Consider the following 23,772-nt stretch of genomic DNA (forward strand, 5'->3'; position numbering starts at 1 on the left):
TGGCTTTGAACTTGCAATCCTCCTGCCTCAGCCTCCTGAGCCACTGGGCTTACCTGGTGAGATGCATGATCTTAAACAACAAATGTATGATGAATAAATGACTGTTAACTCTCCCAGAAGTTTCTGGATTTGATGAATGGAGCTGAGATTTTGATCATCTGTCAGGTTCCAGGAATATCTGGGAATTACAAGAACATGACAATGGGTCAAAAATCTCACAGCAAGGATATTTAACCGTATTAAAATGGTAGCTTGGGTCACAGTGTTCCATGCCTGTAATCCCAGCAGCTGGAGAGGCTGAGACAAGAGAATTGCAAGTTTAACGCCAGCCTCAGCAACTTAGCAAGGCCCTAAGCAACTCAGTGAGACCCTGTCTCTAAGCGAAAAAAAATAAAAATAAAAAAAGGCTGGGGATGTAGCTCAGTAGTTAAGCACCCCTGGGTTCAATTCCCCAAAACAGACCCATGTAAAATGGTAGCTTATAGCTAGCTGAGCAGTATATCAACACAGAAGAATTCCATATCACCTCACTGAAGTTTCTTAAGGATGGTCATATTTCAAAGTTTTCCTCAGTGTCAGAAAAGATGCTTATAGGCCTGATCTGCAGAATTACTAGCCTGGAGCCTGGTACCCAAAGAGGCAGAGAAGGAGCCCTAAGTTCACTATGGAGCCACTTGTCTCTCATCTCTTCTGGTGCCTGACTCTTCTGATTGGCACCTTGTATAAGGGATGGACCTTACATAGCACTGGATCTAGCCATGAGTGAGGGTTATCTGAGAAATGGAGGAAGTGGCTATCAGCATCCCTAAATAGCAGCTTGATGCTATGTGGGCAGAAGCAGCAAATAAATCTTGAGCAGCATTCCTTCCAGAGACCTGCTTGTTCACCTGAAGAAGGACTTACTGTTCACTTCTTGAGGCCAGTTTTCTGACTTTGTTGTCCCTACCGTCTGGTCTTTCCCTGTTGACAGGTTTTATTTAAACAAAACCTAAAGCTATGGGAAATCTGCAAAACTCCCAACAGTCCAAACAGTGTGGCTTCTCTGATTTTTCTAAAATATGTCACCTAACACCTCCCTGCTTCTTCTAGGTCACCACCCTCCAGACAGGCTCAATGGCATCCAGATGCCTATAACAGGATACCCCTGGAGGGCAGGACCTTAGCAAGCCTTCATGTTGGAGGGCAACAGCAGATCTGCCTCTTGGAGCCTGCCTTTCACTCTGCTGTCCCCAGTCCGCCTACAATAGTGCCAGTGTCTGATCATGCAAGAAAGACTGTCACTCACAGATGGTCATTGTAATAATCTTCGATTTATGTTAAGTGGCATTATGAATGCAGTATGTGTTATGCTCGAGTTTGGGACCTCCAAAAGACCACCAGAGACCAAGATCGATGTAAGCAGCAAAGAGGCATTTATTGAGAGCTATGTCGGTCCTCCGCGCACACAGCAACTGGTGATGCTGAGAGACCCCGAGCCTAGGGTTTGCAGCAGTTTTATACACTCTTTGGAGAAGGCAGGGACTTTACATACATCATAGCATCTCTTAGCAAATCATCACACACTGCAGGAAAATCATAAAACAACTCTAAAACATGATTAGTACATTCACTGGAGGGAACAAGTTGGGTAAGGGTGATTGGTTAGTACAAGAGGGGGATTTGTTTAAACTGATTGGTTTAAGCCGTGAGGGGAGTACATGCTGAACTACTCGGTTTCCCAAAATGTTATCAACCACCATAAACTACTGGGAGGGTCATCTGACACCCCAGGTATTTTCCCTGTCTCATGCTGATTGGTGGTTGCTAGGGCTTTGCTATGGGTCCTCACCTAGCCTGAATCAGGGACACGTGGTGGGTATGTGCCTAGGAATGCTCTGTGGGTTTTTCGAGGACAAGGGTTACACCCCCTTCCTTGGACAGGCTTTGCTCTGAGGTAGAGGCTGGTTTCTCAAAAATGGAGTCACTCAGTTTCTCATATGCAAGATGTGATGGGAGGGAAACACAAGAAAAATGTGAGTGGGTGAGAAACAGGAATGGAGATGATCTACCTATGGTAGGTCCCATCCTCTCTCATTTAAAATCCACTTAAGATTCCATTAGATCTCCAAAAAACACAATGCCCCTCCACCTGTGCCCTATCCTTCAGACCCTTTAGTCTGGTTCACACCTCAGAACGAAAACGTCTGGGAGCCTTCCTTCCAGTTCTTCTCATGATCCATGCACATTTGTGGATGGAAAAAAAAAAAAATGGTCTTTCCTGGAAGGGGGCTGGTTGAGGCAAGATGGTTCTTATCCTTCAAGGTAGTACAACCACCTCCTCCATGTGAAGGTAAAGCACAAACGAGTCCTTTTCATTCCTCCACTACCCCACACTTAACCAAACTGCAGAGGGAGAAAAAAAAAGTGAGAACCGGCACAAAAGCATTTTTTTTTTAAGGTTTTGTAGCGGTGCGATCATCACTTAGCATTCATTCATTCGTGTATTCATTATGTGAACTGTACATGACTTATTCATAAATCAAACTTCTGATGAGGATCCACACACTGGCTCGTGGGATCCGGTGTGAATGCAGGCTCTCTCAAGTAAGTGCATTAACTCCGACAAGAATTAACAGAATTAAGCATCACTCCTGGAGCTACTAAGCGGTTGGACTGGAACCAGAGCACACGCTAGGCCACCCCTGGAGAGACCACTCTGCGGACGAACAGAAGCTGACAAGACTGTTCCTCTAGTTCGCCAGCGCCTGAAAAGAACAACCTCAACCTGCCTTCACCCGGAGGAAAGCCCAAAGGCTACGGTTCAGTCCCGCCTCGACTTTCACTTCCGGTCTCGGGGCGGGGCTTCCGGCTGTCAGAGGCGAGGCTTCCGTCCACCTGGGCGGGGCTCCGGCGGTCAAGGGAGGCTGGCCCCAAAAGCTGCATCGGCTGCGGCTCGGGGACTGTGGGGCGGACCATGGCGGCGAACCTGAGCCGGAACGGGCCCGCGCTGCAAGAGGCCTACGTGCGGGTGGTCACCGAGAAGTCCCCGACCGACTGGTGGGCAGCTGGGCGGGCCCGGAGTGGGTGGGGGACGCTAGCGACAGGCGCCCCGGTCGCAGGTGGTGCGAGGCTCACCTGCCTGCCCGCCCCACACCCCAGCTTTGTGCTGTCCCACCCTTTTCACCGCTGCCGCGTAGTGCGTGAACGGGTGGAACGGCTTGGGAGACCCAGCCCTTTCCCCTGCACCCTCGACGCCTAGTGTCGGCTTCGCGGCCCTCTCTGTAGGACTTCGCTCGGTGGTACTTGCTGCCCTCGCCAGGTTCTTTTTTCCAGTTTTGGGACTTCCCTGGAGAAAGGGGTCCTCCGCAGCTCCTCCACCCTCGCCTGAGAAGGCGGAAGCATCACTTGGGTTCTTCTGAACGCTGAGTTCGGGGATGGCCTTTGAGACGGGTCTGACAGCCGGGCTGGGAAACATGAGCTTGCTCTGGAGGCTTAGACAAGGAGGACAGGTTGGGGGCCCTAGTTCCCTGGGAATGTGGATTTCAAGACCTCTGCTTCTCTTTTCTTGTGTCTGAATCATGGGAAGAATAAAAATAGGATGCTGGCTACCTATTTAGAAAAAAGTCAGGTCTTCCCTCCACCACTCCCCGGCAGGCTTTGGGAGGCTATCAGTGTGTAGGTCCCCTTATGCAGTTGATGAAACTACAGTACTGGGAGCCTGAATCTGAAGTTTCTGGGGGTAACCCCGGGTAGCCCCCATACAGATCAACTCTCTGCCATATGCATAGCTGTAAGTAATTCTCTAGTTCTCTTTTTCACTTTCCCATTTGCTTAAACTGTTTTCATTGACCAGTTTTTAGTGCTTTCAGTTCTAAGAAATATGCTTAGTATGGTAGATTTAAGTAACCAAACTTGGAAATTAGAAACTAGAACTTGGGGGTGGAGTTGTGATGGGACCACCCCCACCCTGTGGTCAGCACTGAGACCTTCTCTACTGAGTCTACCCTACTGTGTGGGTCCTCATGGACTCCCTTTCTGTGTTCTGGGCTAGGCTTTGCTGCTGTAACCAGCCACCTCTCCTTGTCTAAGTGCTTTCTTGTCTCCTTTATACTGGTGCCTCAGTCTTCTCAGGAAGTGTCACTGTTTTTGTTTGTTTGTTTGTTTTGTTTTGCTTTTTTTTTGATACTGGGAATTGAACCCAGGGATGCTTTACCACTGAGCTACATCCCCAGTCCTTTTTATTTTTTACTTGCTATAGTAAGTTGCTGAGGGCTTCACTGAGTTGCTGAGGTGGGGCTTGAACTTTCAATCACCCTTCCTCATATCTAGAGTCACTGGTTACAGGCATGTGCCACTATGCCTGGCGAACTGTCACTGGTTTGGGTGTGATACCTCACAGCCCAGCTGGTAGTGCAGACTTCCCTTGTTTCTAGTCTTTTCTTGGATTTCTTACCAAAGTTGTCTACTGCCACCACAGCCTGGTTCTGACCTGTCCCATCTACTCTGTATTCCTCCTAAAGGTGCTTAGCCTCCTCTTACCATACTCTGCTTGGATAGCCATGCTGTTGCCCACTTACTCACCTCCAGGCTCCTGAATAACTGCAGATTGTGTCAATTGCATGAGCCCCTGGCCTCCAACCCTAATTGTCACAGCCATTTAGGTAGTTACTCAACAAATTGAGGCAGGTCCCCTTTCACTAGCTGAAAAAGATCTGGGCTGTCTTACTTCCCTACCCATAACTCTGCAGTGACTTCCTGTTGCACATTGAATAAAGCCCAGACTCCACCCCACTGATTTGCCCTGTATAACCCTGTTTTGCCGCCTCTCCTGTTTACCACACTGTGGCCACACCTGCTCACTACTACTCTACCCTTGCCTTTCTCTTCCTCAAATTTGTAATCTGGTTCCTCTTCAGAGCCCTTGCTCTTGTTACTTCCTCTGCCTGGAGCACACTTCCTCATCATCCCAGGTATGGGCATGCCTTCAGGTCTCTGCTCTGAGGTTTCCTTCTCAGAGACCTTTCTAAATTCCGAGCTCCCTGACTACAGTCACCTTTTCCTCTCCTTTAGTTTTACTTCCTTCATTTACATACCTTGTGGATTTTCTTTTATCTCTTCACTAAAAGGGGTAGGATGAACTTGTCTCTTTCCTTGGTGCCTGGTACAAAATTGTTTTGTGTACTCAAAGCTCAGATGAAGGGTGGACTGAATGATATAGAAGAAGCAGTAGAGAATATCAGAGGAAGAAGAGCTGATCTCCAGTTTGGTAGATCATTAAAGGTTTCACACAGCAGATGGCATTGCATCAGGCCTTAAGGCCAGAACCACAGCCCTATTAGCTCTCTAACTTGGATCTGTCTCTAGTCCCCTCCCTTCAGATCTTGATGAGATTGTTCTCATCTGGTTCATCTCTCCCATCCTGTGCCTTTTTTACTCTGTGGCAGTACATTAGCCTAGGTGTGTGGTCTATCTCTCTTGTTAGAAGGCAGGTTCCATGGGCGGAGCCTTTGGTGATTGTTCATAACTGCATTCCTATTGCCAGTAAACAGTAGGTTCTTAGTATACATATTTGAAAGAATGATGGAATGTAAGGGCTTTATTTACATGCCACACATCCTTGCTATGCACAGGCCAGTGCACCAGATTTTTTCATGTTTTAAAAGAATAGATGGGAATGTACCTCTGAACTGGGAACAGTCTTGAAGGTGGTTTAGAGTGGAACTCGGGGAGAGGGGAATGAAGTTGGAGGGATAGGTGGCAGATACCAAGTTGGCCTTATTAGCTGCCAGATCTCTTCTTAGAAGAGATAAGCTGCCATCTTCTGTTCCCTGCTGCTTGTGCCAGTCCCTGTGCCCTGGCAGCCAGGCCTTGTGGCCATCAAGAGGAATGGTTTTATTGGGCATGGTCGTGCACACTGGTAATCCCAGTAGTTTGAGAGACTGAAGCCAGAGGATTGCAAGTTCAAAGCCAACCTCAGCAACTTAGTGAGGCTCTGAGCAATTTAGCAAAACCTTGTCTCAACACATTAAAAAATGGCTGGGCATGAGGCCTGGTGCTGAAGCACCCCTGGGTTCAATCCCTGGCACCAGGAAAAAAAAAAAAAAGAGAGAGAGAGAGGAATGGCTTTCTTTCCCCCCACAGAAAGTTCCACCAACTCAGGCTGACATCTACTGCTTTCCAAATCTTTTTTCATATTTCTCTGTGGTCCCTGCCCCCTTCTATATTCTGTTTCCTGTCCTGATAAGCAGCAGCTCTTTTCTAGTGGTCTGCCTCCTTCCTACTAACCAGGTCCACTGGGCATGGGGTTTGATTTATCTTTCTCAGGCATATGCATCCGCCCAGTGGCCTTGGCAGGCCGTTATCCCTACAGCTTCTGTCTGTTCTTCCTCCAAAGCTGGAGAGATGACAGATACTTGCCTGGGTTTTATCTTTGACTTTCTTTTAGAGAGATCATTGCCTCTACCCTATACCCACCAGCACTGTCAGAGGTGTTAAGCTCTTGCATGGTTGGTACTGATGACTATGATTACACTTTGGGGAACCTCAAGCAAAATTTGCCTCTCAAAGGCCATCTCTCCAAGAATGTTCTCCTTGAGTAACCCTTGTTCTTCATAGTTCAGATTTAATAAAATGTATTGTCTTTTCTTACCACCTCTGGGGCACAAGTTTGTAAGCCAAAATTTTTTCAGAGTCTTATAAATAATTAGTATTACCAGAAAGAAAGGCAGCCCAGTGTCAGCCATGGACAGTTAAGTTTCCAGTAGATAGAAAGTCTGCATCTTGCCCACGGTTCCTGTCTGTAAGAGTTTGGTGGGTCACTGGTCTTAATTGAATTCTTGTAACATTGTCCCTGTGGGTTCTGATTCTGTGCACACCTATTAAAATCTGAGTTTGCCAGGAGACTATCTGGGGGAGACCTGCCACACCACCCTTCACTAAGGCAGGGCAGATGCACCCCCAAGTGTTGGCAGCCTCCACGTTGCCTGGTGCATCTTTCTCCTTCCTATCTACTTACCTACCTCATATCTATCTCTCCTTTGAGATGCTTTGGATTCAGAAATACATATGTATCTTTTGTCTTTTTAAATTCATGAACCTGGTAGCCAGATGAGTATTTTACACATAAATGTGTGGAATGTTATCATAAAACTCAACTTACATTTTCCTTTAAGTAGGTATGTGCTTCCTATCTCCATGGCTTTGTCTCTCACAGCAAGTCCCGTGATTAGTCAGCCTCAACATGGCCTCAGACATGAGAACCTGCCTGGCAGGTCAGAGTGGGGCAAAGCAGAGTCTACATTTGCCATGTAGGTGTGTTGAAGGCAGATGGAGCCCAGTGTGCTGAACACTATACCCACTTTTATTTTATTTCAGGGCTTTGTTTACCTACGAGGGCAATAGCAATGACATTCGTGTGGCTGGCACAGGAGGTGAGTATCCCTCAAATGGACTCTTAGCACCAGGAGGCCAGAGAATATGGTGTATAAAAGAAGAGGGTTTTGACTGTTACTGGTCCATCTCGTTGGCATTTCTGCTATCCCAGCAGGAGAAAAAGGACTCAGGCAGACAGGTTTCCCTTGCATGTGACTCCACTGCAGTCACATCTCCCCTTTCTGAGAGTAAGAGTGGGAAACGTGCCTTCTGCAGACCTATCTCCACATTAGCTCTATTGAGGGATTCCTTGACCCCCTGATTAGGATATGGACCAACACAAGGCAGGTCTAGGGGCCACAGCTCTTTCAGTCCTCTGGGCAGCATGGGTCCTGGCCCTTTAATGGACATTTCTGGTAAGCTTTGGGTTTTAGATGTTTGTGAATGAAAACATTCTTCCTCAACATTTTATCCCTGGATACAGGGAAGTGCTGCTCTTTCTGGAGAAGCCAAGTGAAAGTAGCCAGCCCTCTCCAGATCATGGGCAGTCTGTGCCCAGGGTGGATGCCGGCTAGTGCAAGTACAGAAGCCCCACAGACCTTCTCTTCTGCCTCTTCTCTGCCCTTACCATGGGCAAGAGCACTGGGGAGAGGCAGTGTCACTGCAGATGATGATGGGGACCTCAGTATGGGCAGTTTCTGCAAGAAGAACTGGCTCCTGGCCACCACTGGGCAGAAATTGTCAAGTAGGCTGAGCTAGAGATGATGTGGTATGAACCCGAACTGATACTCTGATCCCTCCCCATGCTCAAGGCCAGCATGCCTATACTCTGAGGTTCACCTGACTTCCTCCCATTCCCAGTACTAAGCAGAACGTGGCTGTGTTGTTCAGTGAGTGCCTGGAACAAGTTCTCTGCTTGGTGGAACAAGTACAGATTTAGTGACAATTATTGATAGAAAGCCCTTCCTTCTACAAGCTGTTTTCACTGATGCATCCTCTTTCCAGAATGGGCACTGAATGGGCATCTCACATGACATGGTAGATGCCCGAGAGTTGCAGGGATCAGCAGTCTGAGTGTCCTGCTACTGTTGCCAGTGACACAAAGCAGGACTATGCTACCAATGTAGCATTGACTGCCCAGGTTCTGTGGAGCCCTGTAGCTAAAATACCTGACCCAGTTCCTCCTTTCAGCTTTGGAAGTTTGGGGTTTGAGAATGAGTGTCATGGAGAATGGCTTATGCAGCCCATCCTACTCCCAGCATCTGAGACTCTGAGGACCAAGCCAGTTGTTCAGCTGTGAGATATTACAAGAGATCTGACCCTCTGGGTGACTCTGATGTCTAAGTGAACATGTGGCTCCCAGTGAGGGTGACTTAGTAGCCCCACTATCCTGGGGCCCTTTGTGGAGTCCAGGCAACAGTAAAATTGATGTAGAGATCTTTCACTTTGATGTTTGTGATCTGTAGTAGAAATGATATTTTTAATTTCCAGAGTTTTCTTTGAGTGGTTTTTAAACTAGTGTGGGTTTAAAAAAAAAAAAAGTCACTTGAGGTGCTTGTCAGAAAATTCAGTCTCCTACCCAGGTGTAGTAGTGGTACACGCCTGTAATCCCAGCAACTTGGGGGTGCTGAGGCAGGAGGATGGCAAGTTCAAAGCCAGCTTCAGCAACTTAGCGAAGCCCTAAGCAATTTAGCAAGACCCTGTCTCTAAAGAAAAAAGGGCTGGAGATGTGGCTCAGTGGTTAAGCACCCCTGGGTTCAATCCCTGGTACAAAAGAAAATGCAGTCTCTCAGGTCTCACGAGCTATGCTAAATCAGCCTAGTGTAAGTAGTTTATTTTGTTTTTATTTTTATTTTATTGTGGCATTGGGGATTGGACACTGACCCTTAAACCTGCCAGAAGTGCTCTATCACTGAGCTATACCCCTAACCCCAGGAACCTGATTTTAAATTCAGCTCCCAAGGATGATTCTGAGGTTGATGGGGTAAGAAGCCCTAGTGAATATTGGCTTGGGTTCCCTTACTGATGAATCAGGCATTGGGGTGGGCAAGGGACACTGGCCACCTCTAACCCTCTCTGTGACTCTGCAGAAGGTGGTCTGGAGGAGCTGGTGGAAGAACTCAACAGTGGGAAGGTGATGTATGCCTTCTGCAGGGTGAAGGACCCCAACTCTGGCCTGCCCAAGTTTGTCCTCATCAACTGGGTACGTGGACTCATCTCATCTAGTGTGACAGGGGAAAGTACCTTGATTTCTTTCTTGTTTGACTTTTTTTGGGAACAGTGTATTTTATTGGCATGATTTATTAAACAGAACAGTTGAAAGCTGTTGAAAGAGCAGAATAGTTAATTAATTCATTGTAGCCCAAAGAATAACTGTCCTTGTCAGAGGAATCTCAACAAGTTCAAAGTTAGCTTCAGCAACTTAGTGAAATCTAGTCTCAAAATAAAAATTTAAAAAAGAACTAGGCATGTAGCTCCATGGTAGAGCCCATACCTAATGTGTGAGGCCCTAAGTTCAATCCCCAGTACAGCAAAAAATAAACAAAATAACTGGCCTTGCTATACAAAATTCATTCTCTAATCCCAGAATTAGTCCTGCAAAGTGAAATAAAAATAGTCAACAGAAGAAATTCCTGCCTCATTTCCTTCATGGTAGTCCTTTTAGTGAAGCAGAAATCCTAAGGAGTGTGCAGGGACAGGAGCTCCAGCAGAGCGTAACCCACCTCATTGGGAATGAAGAAAGCTCAGAAGCCAGGTGCAGTAGTGCATGCCATATCCCAGTGGCTTGGAAGGCTGAGGCAGGAGGATCACAAGTTCAAGATAGCCTCAGCAACTTAGCAAAGCCCTAAGCATCTTAGTGAGACCCTGTCTCTAAATAAAATATAAAAAGGGCTGGAGGCTCAGTGGTTAAGTGCTACTGGGTTCATTCCCCGGTATCAAAAAAAGAAGAAAAAGAAAGCTCAGGAAACTCCCCCACAGTGGAAACCAGCCACTGTCCTGCCCAGAAAACAGTTCCTGAGCTCCATGGAGGTGTATGAACTAAACTCATTGTGTGACTCAGTTGGGAGAATGATGGCTACTTTGAGGGGATTCTGTTTGGGGAGATAAGGAAGCTGCTATGTCCCTGGGAACTTCTGGAAAGGGAAATGGCTTTGGGAGGAGGCCTGGGTCATGCTGGATGTACTTGTGTTGCAGACAGGCGAGGGTGTGAATGATGTGCGGAAGGGAGCATGCGCCAACCACGTCAGCACCATGGCCAACTTCTTGAAGGTGAGGGCTACACCAATCCTGCTGTCCCATAAGGGGCCTCATAGGATCAAACACCCCAGGTTCCTGGGTGCATCTGAGTTGGAATTGGAGCTGGAGTCAGGAGCATGCTATTGACTAATGCTCTGTTTGGCTCTCAGGGCATGAGCAGAGACTGCTCCTCTGGTGACCCAGGTACATTGGAGGTACATAGGAGGCAGGGATGTGACCAGATAGAAGGTTGTTCTCAACAGAGCAGGATTAAGGATCATGCTGGAGCTGATCCAATGGGAAGGGCTGGCCCTGGGTTTTGTTTTGTTTACAAGTACTCTAGATAGTTTAGCAGCATTGTCAGGATTTGGAGAAAGAAAAAGGATGCTTGTGCCCACCACCATAACATCATTTTAGTGTATTCATTTTTAGCCCATTTCTGCAAGTATTCACATCAGTTGTTCTATGGTCACCTTTTTTCAATTTCAAAAGCAGTTATGTTGTAATTATTATTGTTCACTTGCTAGATGACCTTTTTGAACTTCTTTGATTACTAGCAAAGAGACATCTTTGATTCCCAGTTCTACAAATACGTTTTCTGATATGCCTCAGTGTTTCCATCTAGTAGCTGAAAAGGCTTCCAAGTTTATTTGGTCTAGCTGGGCATAGTGGTGCATGCCTGTAATCCCAGCAACTCAGAAGGCTGAGGCAGGAGGATCACAAGTTCGAGGTCAGACTCAACAACTTAGTGAGGTCTTAAGCAACTTAGTGAGACCTTGTGTCAAAATAAATAGGTCTGGGCATGTGGCTTAGTGCTTAAGTGCCTCTGGGTTCAATTCCCCATACCAAAAAAAAGTTATTGGGTCTAGTATAACAGATAATGAGGTCATGGGTCTGCTTCTCAGGAAGAACTTGGTGGCTGACTGGGCATCTCCTGAGCTGCAGCCGGAACTATTACAACACAGAGAGGAAGGGCCTCAATTCCCAGCAGCCAGACAGATGCCTTGCCGTCTCCTGTGGGCAATGGTGGCCCCTGCTACATGGATAGACATGAGTTTTTTCATCCACCCCTGTGCTTGCAAAGCTTATCTTTAAGTGCTGCTTCTGCCACAGGGGGCCCATGTGACCATCAATGCACGAGCAGAGGAGGATGTGGAGCCTGAGTGCATCATGCAGAAGGTGGCCAAGGCCTCCGGGGCCAACTACAGCTTCCACAGGGAAAGCAGCCGCTTCCAGGATGCAGGACCCCAGGCCCCAGTGGTGAGTGCTGCCTGCCCATCACTGAGCTCTCATTGCTGAGTACTTGAGGATGGGGGCCAGGAGTCTATATGGTTCCTAGTGTCTATGTAGTTGGACTCCTCATGCCTGGCTTCCATAGATGGTAACCATACTTGCTGGTTGGCCCAGCCATTCCAGAGCCTTTGTCTGGAGCCAGCTATGAATGGTCAGGCTGGAGGCTCTTCAGGAATGCACAGCTATAATGGTCCAGCCATTTCCCAGGGTCACAGTGCCAGAAGTCCTTGGTGGTCCCTAGCAGGAACCATTGTAGAGGAACTTCAGATGGCATCAGAGCAGAGCCCTACCCACCCACATTATAGGGAGACACCTGTAGATTTGTGGTCCTTACACTGAGTGGTCAAGTTGATAGTGGGGAACTGTAGCATCAGAAATACTGGGTTCTGCAGTAATTCCTGTGGACAGTGCTGTGCCAGTCAGCTCTCTAAGGGGTAGCCCTGGCCAGAGGCCTGCCTTAGAACTACCTGGTCCCAAGGAGTCTGCAGACAGGACCTTTCCTGCCTTGGCCCCCATGCACAAGGGCTAGGTGCCACCAGAGACCCTTCCAGTGTTCTTGGGATTCAGCATCACTGCTGGGGCAGTTTCCTGGGCCTCTTTCTGGGCACGTGGTATCTATCTCCTTGAGGGTGAAGGGCCAGGCTCTTACGTCCCCACTGAGTCCACTTACATGCTCTTATAAATCCTTTCCACCCTACTCCTACCTCTGTACCTCGGGGCCTGTTCTTCCACCCAGGGCCAGGTCTCTAGCATTTGCTATCCCCCACAGGGTTCTGTGTACCAGAAGACCAATGCCATATCTGAGATCAAGAGAGTTGGAAAAGACAGCTTCTGGGCCAAAGCTGAGGTAAGAACCATGGAGTAGGGGCAGGCACACTGATGAGCATGCTACACAGGTGTGTAGTGAGTGTTCTACCTGATCTTTTATAGGTAGTTAAATTAAGGCGTAAGTGGATTAAGTCACAAGGCATGTGAGGGATGTGCTGTAGTGTCTTTCCTCAACCACATGCCTGTGGGACCTGGTCCGAGGCAGGGGGTGAGGCCAGGGGTCAGTGTAGGGTTGAGTGGCCAGCCCTCCCTGCAGAAGGAGGAGGAGAACCGCCGGCTGGAGGAGAAGCGACGGGCTGAGGAGGAGCAGCGGCAGCTGGAAAAGGAACGCCGGGAGCGGGAGCTGCAGGAGGCCGCCCGCCGAGAGCAGCGCTACCAGGAGCAGCACAGAGAAACCAGCCCCTCAAGGTAAGTCCACCATTCACTGGGCTAGGGTGCTGGCCTCATGGTGGGGGATCCCTTGGGTGTCCCTGTGTGCTCACTTAATCCCTCAGAGGCAGGACGACTGAGGGTACAGCATGAAGGGCTGCTGAAGAGCCTTAGCTGTCTTCCCCGACTCTGGCCCTTCCCAACAGGACAGGTGAACAGCAGCAAGAAGTGGTTTCGAAGAACAGGGAGGAGCAGGTTAGTCTTGGCATTTTCTCGCAAAGGGTCTGAAAACTTTCTAGTGTGGATCCATCACATGTCAAAGCGCCTGAACTCAGATTGAGGGCTCAGCTCAGATTCCTGAGACACATCTGGGCATATAAGATATGCCAGTGGGAAGGAAAACCAGGAACAGAAACTTATGGCATGGATTGCAACCTAGTCCTGGGAGAGACCCTATCAGCCCCTTGGCTTCTTGGCCCCACTGTAGCCTTCAGGAACTACTTGCTGGGGTAGGGGGCAGTGAGGTGAGAAGTTCTTGAGTTTTACTGCTCGGGTCAATGTGTGCTCCCCTAGGTGTTTTCTGATCAGCGGACTGCACACCCACGGGAGATTTTCAAGCAGAAGGAGAGGGCCATGTCTACCACCTCCATCTCTAGTCCTCAGCCAGGTGGGTCATCCCTCTGGGCCTGGTCACAAGACAGGTGTATTGGAGAATGACAAAGAACAAGTGAGGAGAGTAGCTTCGGGCTGAGGTGTCTCCTCCTACCCATATGGCTGTGCTGCCTGCCATCTCTCTGCACAGCCCTGGAGTCTCTGTACCTGTGCTAGCTGGGGCCAGCTCCCTTGGGCTGCTTTAACAGACCAGGTGGGTGTGTGGGTGCCAAGAAGTGGTTCTGAAGTGGTGGGGATATTGTTTGTGGGGGTTTGCAGGCAAGCTGAGGAGCCCCTTCCTGCAGAAACAACTCACCCAACCAGAGACCTCCTTTGGCAGAGAGCCAACTTCTGCTGTCTCAAGGCCCAGGGCAGGCAAGGCATTTGTTATTCTATGGGACCCTGGAGGGGGACTATGGTGGAGAAGGGAGGGTTGTGGGAAGGAGAGGAGTCAGAACCTGCTATGTCCTCTATGCAGATGTCTGTGAGGAGCCAGCACCCAGCATTCCTCCAAGTCTGGTGCAGGCAGAAGAGGAAGCCACATACGAGGAGCCTCCAGAGCAAGAGGCCCTCTACGAGGAGCCCCCAATGGTGGGTTCTCTGAAGTGGGGTGGGGCAGTGAAGGAGTCACAGGCATGAGTTTTCTGTGACACACTAATGGGTTTGAAGCACTTATGGATTCTCATTCAACTTTTGAAAGAGCCCCATGCTTTAAGTTATGTGGGCCAGTGCCCATGTGACTGATGCTGGGTAAGGGAAGCACCTTGCAGTTTGGGGCTACAAAGGCATTTGCACTGTCTTTCAGCCTCTATATCTTGGGGAGATGAGTGTGGTACGGATGTGTTAGGACAGTAGCAGCCCCCAGCCTTATGTTGCTGCTCACCCTGCATGTGCTGTTACCCCTGCCTTCTCAGGCCCCAGCTTGACCTGAGCCACCTGGGTGAGAAGGCTGAGTCTGGGTTAATCCCATCTTTCTCTCTCAGCAGGTCCAGCAGCAAGACACTGGCTCTGAGCACATTGACCATTATACACAGGGCCAGGGGCTTAGTGGGCAAGGGCTGTGTGCCCGGGCCTTGTACGACTACCAAGCAGGTAAGGTGCCCTACCTGGCTGCCGCAGATCATGGGTCGTGAGATTAGGAGATAGGAGCAAATGACTGGGGTTCTGTAGGGAGACAGCACCAAGGGTGTTGGGAAACAAAGAGGAAGGTGGAAGGTAAGTTTAAAGATGGAAGCCCCACTGGAACTGTGATGACCGTGGCACTGAAGTTTCCATCCTAAGACAGCCTGGGCCTCCCTCACATACTCTAGCCAGCTGCTTACCATCCCTTCACAGGAACCCCAGTTACCATCTTGTATAGCCTCCAGGTCTGACCAGAGAATGGAGCTGACTTCCCAGAGGAGACCTTGGGGAAAGGGCTGAGGGTCTTTGGGGAGCAGCCTTTTGTAGAAGTGTTCTGTAGGAAGATGTTCCCAGGTGTAGGGGGCAAGCATTGCAGTACTATTAGACTCTGTATGGTCTGTATGACAATGGGATGTGACCAAGGAGAAAGGAGACAGCCCTGAGCTCTAGTGCATGAGGGGGCGGGGCTGCCCAAGAGGCACACAAGTATTGGGGACTTGTGAGCAGGGCCCCTGATGTAGCACCTGGGCTTAATCTTCCTGCAGCGGATGACACTGAGATCTCCTTTGATCCTGAGAACCTCATTACTGGCATCGAGGTGATCGACGAAGGCTGGTGGCGTGGCTATGGACCCGATGGCCACTTTGGCATGTTCCCTGCCAACTACGTGGAGCTCATTGAATGAGGCTGAAGCCCATCTTTCCCTTCCCCACCCAGATGTGGCTTCCTTATTGTTAAAAGAGAAGATGCAAGAGTCAGTGTTTGGCACTTCCAAGAATGGAACCACAATGAGGAAAAGGCCTCAGGGCTCCTCTGGCTTGGGTGGTTCAGCCTCTGTCACCCCAGATACAGCAATAACCCAGTGATTCACAAACACACTTCCTGCAACTTCCCAGATCCTTCCACTAGTGTGGCTCTTCACATCTGTGGGACACTAAGCTAAGCCCCACCATAGTGAGCCCCCAGGTAATCTCTGCCTGAAGAGAGTAAGTACTGCTAAGCCAGGTCTCTGAGCAGGAGCATCTGGAGCAGCCTTCTGCATTTGCCTTTTCTTTCTCTCTGGCTTCTAAAGGATGGTGGCTGCAACTATTTAGAACGACCTTTGGGAACAGTGAATTTAGAGAATTGCTTTTACCAGTCTATGACCAAAGTCAGAGGACCATGATGAGTTTGACAGCAGGGAGTAATTGTCTTACTGGAGCCTGCCTGGCCCCACTCCATTTCTGTCCCTCTGATTGGGCCTTGGGAAGTGGGGATGGGATGACCAAGCTCCCATTTCTGGGTATGTGAAAAATCAAAGACACGATGTGTCCTTGCTGTCTCCCTGTTTTCTATCCCAGCCTGTGTGTCTGAAGAACAAATCCAAGAATTGCAGTTTGGTACCCAGGCTCCCAGCTCTGGTCTGACCTGCTGTAGCTTGCCACTCCTGTGTGGAAACAAACCCCAACCTGGAAGTCTGCATCTGCTTTGTGCCTGGGATGTGTTTATGTGAGTGAAAATGCACATGTATATGCACAGTCCTATCCTCAGATCTAAGTGACCAATTAGTCAACTAGGAGAGGCATAAATGTTAGCATGTGACTAAAGTTGGAGCCTGCCTGCATTTTAGTTCCTCTGGGAAAGGCCAAGGTGGTGCAGCTCCCTACCATAAGGAATTTCTGCTATATGGCACAATACACATGGAGAAAGGCACCCGAGACCTGCTCAATAACTGGGAAATAAGGTCCTTGTGTCTAGGAGGTGCCCAATGGCATGCTTGATTCCGGGCCTCACCTGCTGGCAGCCTAGGGTGAAGGCTGCAAGAGGAAAGCAGTGGTCAAGCCTGATGTTCCCCAGTGCCAATCCTGCCTGTCCCTTACTTAGGCTTCCTCCCATTCTACTATAAAGATAGCAGGCCATGGCAACCTTATGAATCTGGCCTGTTGTAAACTGTGAGGCCCCATGGGCTTGTCTGTGCTCACCAGGAGGTGGGGCTTAGAGATAGTAGAGAACCACTTGTTCTCTAAAGGAAGCTCGCCAAGAAATATTGTCAGTAGAGAACCACTTGTTCTCTAAAGGAAGCTCGCCAAGAAATATTGTCCTGTGCTTCCTTTGGGGAGGGCTGGGTCACTTAGGCTTCTCTCCCTAAAATACCCTAATTCAAGAACATGGTTACCAAATGGCTTTAAAGCTTGAGGGTTTCTTTGGAGTACAGGTAGTCACTGCCCTGGTTCAGCCCCAATAGCCAGGTCTGGGCACTAGGCTCCTGTGCCTGGGTGATATAGGCTCCAGGAATAGCTGTACTGGTCCCTGGGGTCAACACAGCTAATGGGGTGAGCTGAGTAGGCCATGACCCTGCCATGCTTGGCCATGTTGAACTCAGGGCAATATGCAGAAAGTTGTCTTTATTGCCATACCCACCCTCACTTAGCCTTTCCCTGTGCAGCCACAGCTTCCATGGCCTTCCGCACTGTCTCCTCATCTCCCAGGAACCGCATGGGCTTGGTGGGCTTCAGTGCCTGGTCCAGCTCATACACGATGGGGATCCCAGTGGGCAGGTTCAGATCCATGATGGCCTGGTCTGACATCCCTGGACCAGAAAATAACATCCTTAGCCTCTCTATCCACAGCCTTTCCATACAACAGACATCATGGCCTTTTTGGGCCAACAAGCTAGGCTGCCTGGCACTAATCCTCCCAGCCCTGAGATCAAGGCCACAAAAATGTACCTAAAGGTCAAGGCAGAACTAAGCTAGACTGAGCAGCCTACAGAAATAGCACAGTGGCAAGACATGAACTTCATCCTCCGTGAGCAGCTGTGACCTGTGGTGGTATTATCCACTGTTTCCTCAGCCCAATATGAACTGGCCAGACTGAAGTTGAAGGTTGGAAGGATATCCTAACCATTTGGTTTCTAGGTTCTAAATTCTGAGCAGAGGAATGAGTGGAAACCTGACCCTGCCTGCTGCTGCAGGACCCACCACCAATAGCAATTCAATCTGGCATTGGCATCATCCTACCCCCACCATGTGGAAGGACTAGAGAATGTTCCCTGGGAAGTTGGGAACACCCCCACCCGCCTGGTGCCTGATCACATTCACCATGGTGCCTCTTCCCTTTAGTGCAGGTTGAAGCATGAGGGGTTATGGAGCCCCCAGAAGGAGTGGGTGGGGGAGGTTTTTCAGCACATAGGAGCCAGAGATCTAGAGTACATCCCACTCTATGATCTCAACACACCTGAAGGTCATTCAGAGGCTAATTTAGACTGTCCTGACATTTAAGAACTAGTGAAAGAGACCATCACTTGGGAGCTTCCCCTTGCCTGCATAGATCTCAAGGCCCATTGTCAACATTCCTTGCTCTTTTGTGTGTGTGTGGGGGGGGGCAGGGAGTAACCACTGAGCCACCTCCCCAACCCTTTTTTTATTTTTTGAGAGTTTTACTAAGTTGCTTAGGGACTCTCCAAGTTGCTGAGGCTGTTTTTCAAACTTGGAATCCTCCTGCCTCAGCCTTCCAAGTGGCTGGGATTACCAGCATTTGCCAATGCACCCAGCCTTCCTTGCTCTTTAGTGGGAGCCACAGTACATGCCTGGAGGCTGGGTGGGTATTCATTAGCTCTGCACCAAATTTCATGGTTCTCTTGGGAAGGGGAACCCAAGAGAGCAGAGCCCTGCACATATTAGCTCCCCTGCAATGATTTGGAGCCAAGTGCCCTGAGTGCTGGCCCTTTTCCTAGGTAGGTATCCTTGGGAAAGATGCCACCTTCAAGCCTATCTCACCTCTTTTAAGCTCCTATGGTGGGGCAGGGGGGTGCCACCTCCCCAGGCAGGCTGGCCCAATGGGTGCTATGTCCATGAAACCCACAACTTTCCCAGAACAAATAGAAATGAAGTAAGTCACAGAATGGTTTTTAAAATGTTTTCTCAGCCCTCTATATTCAATGCATTGATTGAAACCCCCACCTCTGCTCAGTTGCCAAAAGGAAAGGCACTGTCATCCCCACCTGTCTGCCCCACGCCCTCCTGAGGGTGGGCCTCACCTTCCAGGTGCTTGACGATGCCCCGTAGGCTATTTCCATGGGCTGCAATGAGCACTCTCTTGCCAGCTTTGATCTGGGGGGCAATCTCCTCATTCCAGAAAGGCAGGGCCCGGGCAATGGTGTCCTTGAGACTCTCACAGGTGGGCAGCTCCCCGGGTTTCAGGCCTGCATACCGACGTTCCTGGGGAGAGGAACGAGGACATTGCTGTTCCCTCCCTGGGCAATTGGTTTCCAACCCAGGTTCCCAACCTCAGACCTTCCAGGGATCTTCCCAGCAGCCCACCTTGCTGATGGCATTATAGTAGGGGTGCTTCTCATCCATAGGGGGTGGCGGGGTGTCAAAGGAGCGCCTCCAGATTTTCACCTGCTCCTCCCCGTGCTTGGCGGCGGTCTCTGCCTTGTTGAGGCCTGTGAGGCCTCCATAGTGTCGCTCATTGAGGCGCCAAGTGCGCACCACAGGCAGCCACATCTGGTCTGTGCCATCCAGGATGGTCCAGAGGGTCCGGATGGCCCGCTTCAGCACTGATGTGTAGCAGATATCAAACTCCATGTTGGCGTCCTTGATGGCTTTGGCCCCACGCTTGGCCTCCTCTGTCCCTTTCTCACTCAGCTCTGCATCAAACCAGCCACAGAAACGGTTTTCCTGGTTCCATGTGCTCTCACCGTGGCGGACCATCACTAGGCGGTGGGTAGCCATGGTGGCAGGGAGACACAGGGGCTCCAGAAAGGGACAGCTGCCTCCCTAGCACCCTGAGCTTTATAACGGTCTGTCCCCAACCCCCATCCCAGCCAACTGCCAATCAGCATTCCAAGCGGGACAGGCGGCCGCAGGTGGCCAGTAGTGGCAGAGTGGCTGGGGGTGGGAGTGCCAGCCACAGAGCTGGACTTAAAAATAGCCTCACATAACCACCAGCCCCTGACCCAGCTCTGCTGACGTGTCTGTAACCAGCCTAGGGCCCAGGTTGGGTGGGGCTGCTGAGCAGAGCCAGGGTGAAGGGCAAAAGTCAGGCCTGGAGCAAGTGGGGGCTGGCTTTCCAGGGGGAGGATCCTTGAGACCAGAACTCTGCGGCCCCATCAATCCATCACTGCCCCTTTGTGGGTCACTGTGTGGTGCTGGGGAACAAATTCCAGGGCCTTGTACATGCCAGGCAAGTGTTCTAGAGTACATTCCCAGCCCCTCTCAATTAAATGGACACTGGACCAGTGTCAAGAAAAGCCCAGGGATGTGTGCATGTGTCACCCTTGTATGTAGGTCTGTGAGTCTAAGTGTACGAGTCAAGTACACATCCGTATCAAGTGTGTGCAGCAAATTATTGTGTGCACAAATCTATTCCTTGTGTGCCCGTGTGCACTGTCTGCAATACTTGTGTTGTAGGTATATGTTTGCCAAGTCCCACCAGTGGCTTTGCTCTGCTCAACCTGGTTAGTTGTATGTGAGGGGGACCTTCCTCAGGTGTCCTGATTTCTCCCTGGCAGGCCTTCCCTCTTTTCCAGCCCTGCATTATAATCCCTGCTGACCATGACCATCAGCTGCAGGGGCAGGCAGATGAGAAAGACCACACTCAAAAGTTCATTGGAATAGGTCACTACTTTTTTCTTCTAATATTGCTCAGCCTGGATTAGAAGGCAGTTTGAAACTGGATGTATGTCTACTGTGGACAGAAAGGCCCCTGGAGAATATGTCTAGGAAGGAGGAAATGAAGCCCTACAGGTTAGAGTCTGGGGAATTTCCATTTTTCTCTTTCTCCATAGAGGTGGCAGTGGTGGTATGGTGAGTCCTGTCTGTGCCCACCAAGCAGGCATCTGAACCCTGAGAGGGAAGCTACAGCCCCCAGAGCATGGGGCAACTCTGCTGTACCCTCTGCCCCTGCAGTGGGCCTGGACACAATGGAGGAATTATGTAGCAGGCTGGGAAGCAAAAGCTCTATATTTCTGGCTGGAGACCTTGGAAGGGGGGCCCTGAAGAGCTGTAAATTACCACAGAGAGCCTGTGGGGGGGAGAGACTGAATGATTGGGTAAGTCTATGTGAGCTCCCAGCTTAATACTCAGCTGTGTATTGGGGTCAGATCCTAGATGTATCCTCCTGCCTCAGCCTTCCAAGTGGCTGGGATTACCAGCATTTGCCTAATCAGGCTAGTTGAGAAAACTCTAGTTTAACTAGAGTTAAACTTTACACAATCAAAATTCTGCTTAGGATTTAAACAAGATCCCTCATCTCAACATAATATTCAAATACCCGGGATATAATCCAAAGTTATCCAGTGTATCAAAATCAGTGAAACCTCACCATGGCACAAAAAGGACAATTAGGATGCTCTCAGTGAGGTGAGTCAATTGTCAGACTGTCACATAAAGCACTATCTTAAACCAGTATTCAGAAAGTATTGGTAAACATACTAGCTGGGTTTGGTGGTGTATACCTGTAATCCCAGCAATGCATGGCCTCCTCAGGAGGTGAGACAGGTGGATTACAAATTTAAATTTTTTTAAATTTAAAATGCCTGGGGATGGGATGTAGCTCAGTGATAAAGAGTGTCCTAGGTTCAATCCCCAGTATTGCCAAAACTGAAAAAAAAAAGTATTGGTAAATATTTTTAAAATGAATGAAAAAGAAATTGTAAGATAAGAAACAAGTTATGAAGGGGAAATTTTAGAACTGAAAAATACAAATAACCAAAACTTAAAATCCTTAGGACAGGCTCAATATCAGAGTGGAGATGACAAGGATAAACTTGATGTTAGTTTGAAAGAAGATATAAACTTCCATATCAAAAAGCTCAGTGAAAAAGGGGGTGGGGGTATAACTCAGAAGTAAAGCACCCTGGGTTAAATCTCCAGAACAACAAAACAAAAAAAAAAAAAAAAAAAAAAAAGGAAGAAACAGCAGCAATAGTAGCTTAGTTAACAGAATAAATTAGCAATAATAAAACAAAACTCCAAGCCCAGATATGTCATAATGAAACTTTGAAAACTAAACAAGAAAAATCCTAAAATCAGCCAGAAAACAATGATGAATTTTCTGTAGGGGAACAACTTCTTTAAAAGGCTGGATTTTTCAACAGAAACCATGAAGCCAGAAAGAAGTAAAAACAGTTTTTAAATGTTGAAATAAATGAATTGTCATCCAAGAATTCTATATCTAGCAAAAATAGCTTCTAGGAATAAAGGTAAAATATACCTTTTCAAATGAAAGCACTAAAATAATTACTAACCACTCAATGACCTGAAGACCTTCCACTAGGCTCCATCTACTGAAGTTTCCACCATTTCCCAATAGGCCACCCTGGGATCAAGCATTTAACACATGGGCCTTTGAGGGACCTTCCAGACCCAGAATACAGCACTCATCAAACGAATATTCTGTCTAACAACAAAATTTTTTAAAACCATAATCATCTCAATATATGCAGAAAGCACATTTTAAAAAATCCAACACTGCTGTGACTATAGCTCAGTGGCAGAGCACTTGCTTAGCATGTGTGAAGCACTGGGTTTGATCCTTAGTACCACATAAAAATAAACAAAACAATGGCATTCTGTCCATCTACAACTACAAAAATAATTTCAGAAAAATTCAAAACCCCGCCATAATAAAAACACTTACAAACTGGTAATAGAAGGGAACCTTAACCAAACAAAGGGCATCTACAAAAAAAAACCAACAGCTAATACCATACTTAATGATGAAAGCTGAGATGAGGAACAAGAGAAGGTGATCTGTACTCCCCACTTCTACTCAATTTGTACTGAGATCTAGCCAAAGCAATCAGGCAAGAAACAGAACTAAAAGACATCCAGATTAGAAAGGAAATTCCATGGAATCCACTATAAGAATATTAGAACTAATGAATTCAGCAAGTTTGCAGGAATACAAAAATCAACTATTTCTATACATTAGTATTTAGTAATCTGAAAATGAAATTAATGATTCCACCTCATATATCATCAAAAGAATAAAATTCTTAGGAATATGCATGTGTGTGCATGTGTGTGTGTACTTCTTTATTTTTGAGATGGGATCTCATTATATTGCCCAGGCTGGTCCTGAACTCCTGGGCTCAAGCTATCTTCCTGCCCCATCCTCTCAAATAGCTGGGAATTCAGGTGTATGGCACCATGCCTGGCTTTAGAAACAAATTTAACATAAGATGTGTAAAACTTAATACTCTGAAAACTATAAAATATTGTTGAAAAAAACTTAAGGTCTTAATAAATGAAGACACTCTATGTTTATGCATTAGAAGACAATATTGTTAAGTAAAATTGGTAATACTCTCCAAATTGATCTACTGATGCAGTGCAATCTCTATTAGTCCCAGCTGGCTTCTTTGCATACATTGAAAAGCTAAATCTAGCAACCCAGAATGGCCAAAATGGGCGATGTGACTCAAGCGGTAGTGCGCTCCTCTGGCATGAGCTGGGCCCTGGGTTCGATCCTCGGCACCATATAAAAATAAAATAAATAAAATAAAAGACATTTAAGAAAACTGAAAAATAAATATTAAAAAATTCTCTCTCTAAAAAAAAAAAAGAATGGCCAAAACATTTTTTTTTTGAAAAAGAATAAAGTTAGAGGATTCGCACTTCTCAATTTCTAAAACTGTACAGAACCATGGAAATCAAGACACTGTACTACTGGCATAAGACAGACATATGTTTAAAAAAAAACTGGGTGATGTATGAAATGTAAAATTAGAAACAAAAAAGACAGAGAGACATATAGATTAATGGAACAGAACTGAAAACCCAGTGGGAAGGAGAAATCTTACACAGTAGTTGAAGAATTTTTGACAATAGTGCCAAAGAATTCAATGGAGAAAGAATAATCTCTTTAACAAATGGTGCTGAGACAACTGGATATCCACATGCAAAACAATGAAGTTGGATTCCTATGATATACTTA

At 47.9% G+C, this 23,772-nt stretch overlaps 2 protein-coding genes across 3 annotated transcripts; one reads left to right on the forward strand and one right to left on the reverse strand.

Moving 5' to 3' along the window:
- Positions 1–2,869: 2,869 nt before the first annotated feature.
- Dbnl (drebrin like) lies at positions 2,870–22,815 on the forward strand. 2 transcript variants are annotated; one of them, XM_076836473.2, is made up of 13 exons: positions 2,870–3,036; positions 7,354–7,409; positions 9,441–9,553; positions 10,546–10,620; positions 11,701–11,847; positions 12,650–12,727; positions 12,965–13,116; positions 13,284–13,332; positions 13,651–13,744; positions 14,008–14,103; positions 14,207–14,319; positions 14,712–14,820; positions 15,396–22,815. In XM_076836473.2, exons 1-13 carry the CDS (start codon positions 2,954–2,956, stop codon positions 15,533–15,535), a joined length of 1,305 nt encoding a protein of 434 aa, XP_076692588.1. In that variant the 5' UTR covers positions 2,870–2,953; the 3' UTR covers positions 15,536–22,815. The 2 variants fall into 2 exon arrangements, with proteins under 2 accessions (XP_076692588.1, XP_076692589.1); XM_076836474.2 differs by having other exon boundaries at positions 14,715–14,820; positions 15,396–22,814.
- Positions 17,220–19,620, reverse strand: Pgam2 (phosphoglycerate mutase 2). Its single transcript, XM_076836475.2, has 3 exons — positions 19,152–19,620; positions 18,869–19,049; positions 17,220–17,419 (listed from the first exon to the last, which is right to left on the reverse strand). Exons 1-3 carry the CDS (start codon positions 19,563–19,565, stop codon positions 17,253–17,255), a joined length of 762 nt encoding a protein of 253 aa, XP_076692590.1. The 5' UTR covers positions 19,566–19,620; the 3' UTR covers positions 17,220–17,252.
- Positions 22,816–23,772: the final 957 nt, after the last annotated feature.

This window comes from Callospermophilus lateralis, chromosome 1 (genome assembly GCF_048772815.1).
Source record: "Callospermophilus lateralis isolate mCalLat2 chromosome 1, mCalLat2.hap1, whole genome shotgun sequence".
In the NCBI taxonomy this organism is placed as follows: Eukaryota; Metazoa; Chordata; class Mammalia; order Rodentia; family Sciuridae; genus Callospermophilus; species Callospermophilus lateralis.

Excerpts from the sequence above, each read along its gene's own strand:
- Dbnl (XM_076836473.2), top strand. The coding sequence starts at position 2,954 with ATGGCGGCGAACCTGAGCCGGAACGGGCCCGCGCTGCAAGAGGCCTAC. Across the intron at positions 7,410-9,440 it reads TCGTGTGGCTGGCACAGGAG|AAGGTGGTCTGGAGGAGCTG; the intron begins GTGAGTATCCCT and ends GTGACTCTGCAG. Across the intron at positions 11,848-12,649 it reads CAGGACCCCAGGCCCCAGTG|GGTTCTGTGTACCAGAAGAC; the intron begins GTGAGTGCTGCC and ends TATCCCCCACAG.
- Pgam2 (XM_076836475.2), bottom strand. The coding sequence starts at position 19,565 with ATGGCTACCCACCGCCTAGTGATGGTCCGCCACGGTGAGAGCACATGG. Across the intron at positions 19,050-19,151 it reads ACTATAATGCCATCAGCAAG|GAACGTCGGTATGCAGGCCT; the intron begins GTGGGCTGCTGG and ends TCCTCTCCCCAG. Across the intron at positions 17,420-18,868 it reads CATCGTCAAGCACCTGGAAG|GGATGTCAGACCAGGCCATC; the intron begins GTGAGGCCCACC and ends TTTCTGGTCCAG.